Below are 6,000 nucleotides of genomic sequence, written 5' to 3' on the forward strand. Positions count from 1 at the left end.
GATAAAAAGCGTCTAAACACGATATAAAAGTTCCTAGCTATGAAGACTAAATAAACTAATGTATTCGATTAGTATATAATGCCGGAAGCGTTGTTGTGGCTAACTAAATAAGACATGCAAAACAACAACGACGCCATAAAATGGCGGGTCCGGTAGAGGCACAGCTCTGCCACAAAACATCAATTATTTCGCAAAATAATATTTACTTTACGGCCAGAGCTTAATTAAACAATACTGGAACCTTGTACTCAACTTTCCAGAAGAAGGCGAGGCTGAAGGTAACGACATAGCGAAGATGCAAAGCGATAAAGATAACACAAGGGAAAATCCGTCTAAGTAGGGCAGCTACTAAACAAAGGATAAAGACGGGCGTGACGTCATCAGAGCAATGGCGTCCGTTTGTTTACGTCTCGAGTATCAGTAGTAGCCACGAGTGAGATTAGCTGTGGAACGGCTCCCAGCTATTCTCAGCCCTTACACACCGAAGCATTAACTCTGTTCGGGGTGAAGATAGCTATGTGGCACGTTCAGACATGCGTGTCCCCTGTTGTATTACGATGTCTTAAAGGGAAACCTTTGAGATACTCGCTCCAGAAGTTAGAATTCTGTGATAACCTGTGGTTAAATTCTCTGGGAATATCTTAGTAGTCTTATACCCAAGGAAGCTACCAAACAGGAACCTTCCATCAGGACGCCATGGCTTGAGCCCAAAAAATAATCAATGATAATAATAATAATAATAATAATAATAATAATAATAATAATAATAATAATGATAATAATAATAATAATAAATCTTTTCTAGATATCATGAAATGAGGTGTTCTGTCCTCCCTTTTTATCTAATTATTATTATTATTATTATTATTATTATTATTATTATTATTATTATTATTATTATTATTATTATTATTATTATTATTATCATTACTAGAAGATTGTAGCTTAGCTAGTAATGATAAAAAATAATAATAAATAATGATAAATAATAAATAATCAATGACAATAATAATAATAATAATAATAATAATAATAATAATAATAATAATAATAATAATAATAATGATGATGATGATGATGATGATGTGACACTTTAGATAAAAAGGGAGGACAGAACACCTCATTTCATGATATCTAAAAAAGATTTATCAAGATGTCAGTTAGTGAAATATTCAAGATGTTGAAATATATAAACAATCTCAACTACAGATATTAATACACCTTCAGAAGTAATCGGACTCAATTAAACGGATGGGAAATTCAACTAAAAAGATCTAAATCACGCTTTTTTTAATTTTTCACATACATAGCTGTGTATAGCGCCATTGGATGGTTTAAGTATAGATTAGATGAGGGCATTAACACACTCCACCAGTGATTTTCTTTTCTAAATAGGGTGTCTCCCAAAGAGGAATCATCAAGTCTTGACATTATCTCCCATCATGAGAAACAAAGAGCGGGAAAACCCTTTTTACCAGTCAATTTATTAAAATATACTGCTAAGTCTGTTACTTTATGTCATAATGAAACTTTTGACACAGTATTTATCCTTTCAGATAAAACATTTCTCTTAGCTCTGTGCCTCCCTCATCATTTCTCATGACACTAACATGGACAAGCATCCAGCATGTAACAAAACTCCCATTAAGTCTTTTGATTTAAATTATGGAATATGTTATGGTTATTCAATGATTCAAAACACTTTTGTTATCTGAGCAAAAGAAAAATTTGCCATAAGATTTTTGTGCTGGGTTCAAAACTTACTACCAATCCTTTTTTTTTTTAGTTTTGATCATCAGTTTAAATTTTGGGGGTTTGGCAAACATATACTCTCAACAATGGCCTCTTATGAACATTTTTCATAAACTTTAGACAAGAATTTCCTTTTAATGGAGGCAACAAAATTAGTAGGACCACCATTCGGGATGGTGAAATAATCTACTTCGTGGATTTTCTCTCTCTAAATATACACATTTCTAGTCTTTCCAGGTGGTTTGTCTGTCAAGTCTTAGAGACTTACATTACAGAGCATCTCAAGTACTGTATTTGATTCTTAAAAAAAAGAGTCTCCTCTCTTTTAAACTCTATAGGAAGCTAATTGAAGTCTTAATAGAGAAATTAAACAAGTAATATTGTACCAGCCTCAGAACAGATTAAAAAGATCTGATCAGAATGAATAAACACAATGCTGACAATAGCCCTATTATTACCTACTGTGGATTTCTTTTAGTGTAATAGGTCTCTTGAAGAGCAACTTAGGATACTGAGTGACAAGTAAAAGTACAGTAATATAAAATTGAAGACAATATTTATTGAGAGTAATACAAAGAGAAAAAGTTTTATCAATTAAATGTATAAACAGATTAACTAAAGTGTCTAGAAATTAATTGAAAGCCTTTGTTATCTCAATATGATAACAATTTAAAATTTGTCAATGTGCCAAAGTGATTGTAACACTCTAGAGGCATTTTATTTTTCTTTAATCTAGATAATTTTGGGCATGTCCTAAATTGAAGCAGAATGATCAGATAAACTTTCGACAACTAAAAATGTTATAACTTCATTAAGCTAACCTATCAAAAGCCTTTGCGGCAACGTCCTTTCTGTAGAAGGCTCCCTCGAAGACAATCCGAGAAGCAGCTTCAGTTGCTCTTAAAGCAGCAGAGGGTAAAGCCGACTCTATAACAGTCACAGCAAGTACTCGCCCTCCCGAGGTGACAAGGTTTCCATTTTCCATCTTTGTCCCTGCCTGGTACACTCTCACTCCTTCTTCCTTGCTAACCTCCTCAACACCTGAAATTTAAATGAATTGTGTTTGAAAAGGAAAGGCAATGATACTTTTAAAAAATTGTATAGGATGGATAAGACTGTAATCTAAAATGACATTAAGACTATAGTAATGTATAGTGCAATATATTTAGTATAACAAAATACACCAAAGTATTTTGTGTTAGTTATTATCTTAAAATATTTGTTTCTTTCGATGCATCTTAGAAGTTAATGAGGATTAAATTTGAACTATTGATTTTTCAAACCGTTTTTAATTGGCCATAAAATGCATAATGTAATACTGTATTTTGAAAATTAGCAGTATTGTTGTAGGTTACAAACACCATTATGAAATATAAGATTCTAAAAAGAAATCAATCAGCAAGGTTTTTATCATATTTTCCTTTACTAAATACTTTCATTCATATCTTATACTTTAGCTTTTATATCAGGTATAGTTGTAAATTTCCAGTTATTTTTAACAAAACCTCATACAGTATTTTATAAAAGACCTTTGATTTTTAGTTCAGTCATCAAAAACCACAAGCCTTAGCTCCAAATCTTGAATTCAACTAGGTAAGATTTTATTACATTCATTCTAGATGGATCCTCCCTTTCTGTTGAAAGTTGATCATAAGAAGTTCCTTGACTTCATAAAATGACACAAGATTTCTATGTAAGAATATATTTATGAATTGGGGCCTTATAGCCCGGCACTAGGTCCTGTGAGGCCATTAAGTGCCAAAGTACCATTTGGGAAAACCTTACAGATACACTATGAAATAAAAGTTAAAGAGGTAGGTCATTAAGATGGAAGAAAGGAAGTAGGAGCAGAGGTTAAGTAGAGAGATATAAAGTAAGTGAAGCTAGGACCAAAGGTACAATGCAAAGACCCTTAAGTAAAGCCTACATTACATCATGAAAGGTGCAATGATAACATTATCCACTTACGGGGCATCAGAAGGTAGTAACTGTTGTCCTTAATCTTTCCCATAAAGTTGATCATACAGCTAGAAAGAGGGGATTGAGAGGTGGGTAATTCTTATAACGAACATTCTTCTTCACTCAAGGGTTTAACTACTGCACTGTGATTGTTCAGTGGTTACTTACCACTTGGTAAGGGTGAGAGATACCCTTCAGCAATGGTAGTAAACTCTTCTAGGCGAAGGACATTCCAAAATCAAACCATCTTTCTCAAGATTGATGGGATCATGAGGAAAATTTATTTCCCCCTCATATAACCTTGATCACTTCATGATAGACACATTTATCATAATTAGCCCGATTTGCTATTTAGACGGAGAGGCGAAAAGATATGATAATGATCTTCTGCTAGACCAAAGGTCTCATTGGTCAAACAGAACACTTTGTAAAAGAATACATCAGAAATCAATTGTGTACTTTTAGAAGTAAAATGAATTGCAGAAATTTTACCAAGATGTGAAATCATGTAAGTTCTGCTTATTCAATGCTCTAACCCCTTTTTTTCTGATCATATTCTTTATTATTAAAAAAAAATTTGGAATACATTACATGTAAGTGTTTGTAAAGATGTATATTATTGAGTAATACTGTACATTTGTTTCGTAAGAAGTAATACAGTAATTAATTACTAATTATTCTTTAATATGTAGATCAGTGTCCCTTTTATTTTTCAGTCAGACATTCGAATGATTGAAGACATTAAGGCTTTCAAGAGGAAACTGAAGACTTTATTTCAACAGTCATACAACAGTGACGATTTAACAGTAAATGAACAATACACGATATGAAACGTTAAATACTCGGAACGAACAATGTAAAACGACACTAGAGGTCCTGTAGAGAGTGGGGTTCCCCTGCTGTATGGGACTGGAAAAGCAACCATCAAAGTAAGCAAAGTAAGTAAAGACATCAAATAATATACTATAAAATCAATGACAGCTCATGAAATATTCCTACACATACTGTATATAGTCTTGTAAAAGCTTTTAAGTGTTGGGTGGGACCAAAAAAGTACAGTAATCTTCAAAACAAGCAAAAGAAGGTCCATGTTCTCCCTGTTTTTGCGAACACCTGTAATAAACCCATACTCGTGTTTCCCTTCTTTTTGAGGGATTATTTTCTTTTTTCGGTTGGACACATTGCATTTCTATTATCAATCTTATTTTTGTCATATTACTAATACAATTATGAAATTATATAGCTTCCAAACCAAGACATCAACAAAACTTCATAAAAGAACATAATATTCTTACCTGTTATTTTCTTTCCTTTGGGGTATGACCCTGGGTATCCCCCACTGACAACGCAAACTGTAACACAACTTCTTCCTTTGTCAAATTCTACACCCAAGCTTGATAACCTGCCCTCAACACAACTCTGTAAAAAGAATCAAGTAAAACTAATTAGAAAAGCTGGTCAGTACACCTTCACTGGTGTTAAAACCCATTAACATAAAGAAAAATGCACAATACTCTGTTTCCTGGTATATAGATATAGGCTGTTATTGAATAGCATTCTGCTACAGTGCATTTACGCCATTAGTATCAGTTAAAATTAGGTTTGAATCTGGAAATCAATTTTCTCAAAAACATCCCTCAAAATATAAAACAAAGGTCTTGCAGGTCGGTTTAATATTCCATGTAAGGATTCATGTCAAATATGTAATTTTCCCCAGTTTAATAATGTACATATTTTCTATGATTGCCCATTCTCTAAAATCTTCATGATTGTTGCAATTACACAAAAATAAGTAATTTTTCATTATGATACATATCACAAAGTAACACACTTTTTATCAATTGTTGAAATAGACTTTCATTCATTTTGAATTTGTTGTAAGTTTGTTATTTTCTATAACAATATAAGGGATCTGATTCACAAGATTTCTGAAATGTGTTCAGGGTCACCAAAAAATTATTCTGATTATGCAATCCAAATACTGTCTCTATATAGTAGAAAAATGTTCGATAGTTATCCCAACTGCATAAAAATCAGCTCTGCTCTTGTAGACTTCTGTCTCATATTAGTAATCCAAAGAGATCGTCTCTCTATCTTCAATGATCATTATAATACACTTTTAAATAGTTTTGGTAATAAAAAGTACGACATAAGTTCAATATTTGATTAAAAATCCCAATCTTAGAAAATAATTTGATTCATTTAAACATTATTATGAAATGGAAGATATTTATACGGTACGCGCTCTCTCACTGTGATCACTACACACACGTGCGTATGTGCATACAC

General features: G+C 32.5%; 1 protein-coding gene across 2 annotated transcripts in view; it reads right to left on the bottom strand.

Annotated features, from left to right (window-relative positions):
- Window positions 1-6,000, bottom strand: part of Gart (trifunctional purine biosynthetic protein adenosine-3 Gart) — a 154,220-nt gene that overhangs the window by 77,230 nt on the left and 70,990 nt on the right. For both annotated transcript variants that reach the window (XM_068393637.1, XM_068393636.1), the window contains exons 8-9: window positions 5,007-5,130; window positions 2,574-2,793 (exon numbers count right to left, since the gene is read on the bottom strand). In XM_068393637.1, coding sequence (XP_068249738.1) covers window positions 2,574-2,793; window positions 5,007-5,130 — 344 coding nt within the window. The remainder of the gene's footprint in view (window positions 1-2,573; window positions 2,794-5,006; window positions 5,131-6,000) is intronic.

The sequence above is a fragment of the Palaemon carinicauda genome, chromosome 19 (assembly GCF_036898095.1).
Source record: "Palaemon carinicauda isolate YSFRI2023 chromosome 19, ASM3689809v2, whole genome shotgun sequence".
NCBI lineage: Eukaryota > Metazoa > Arthropoda > Malacostraca > Decapoda > Palaemonidae > Palaemon > Palaemon carinicauda.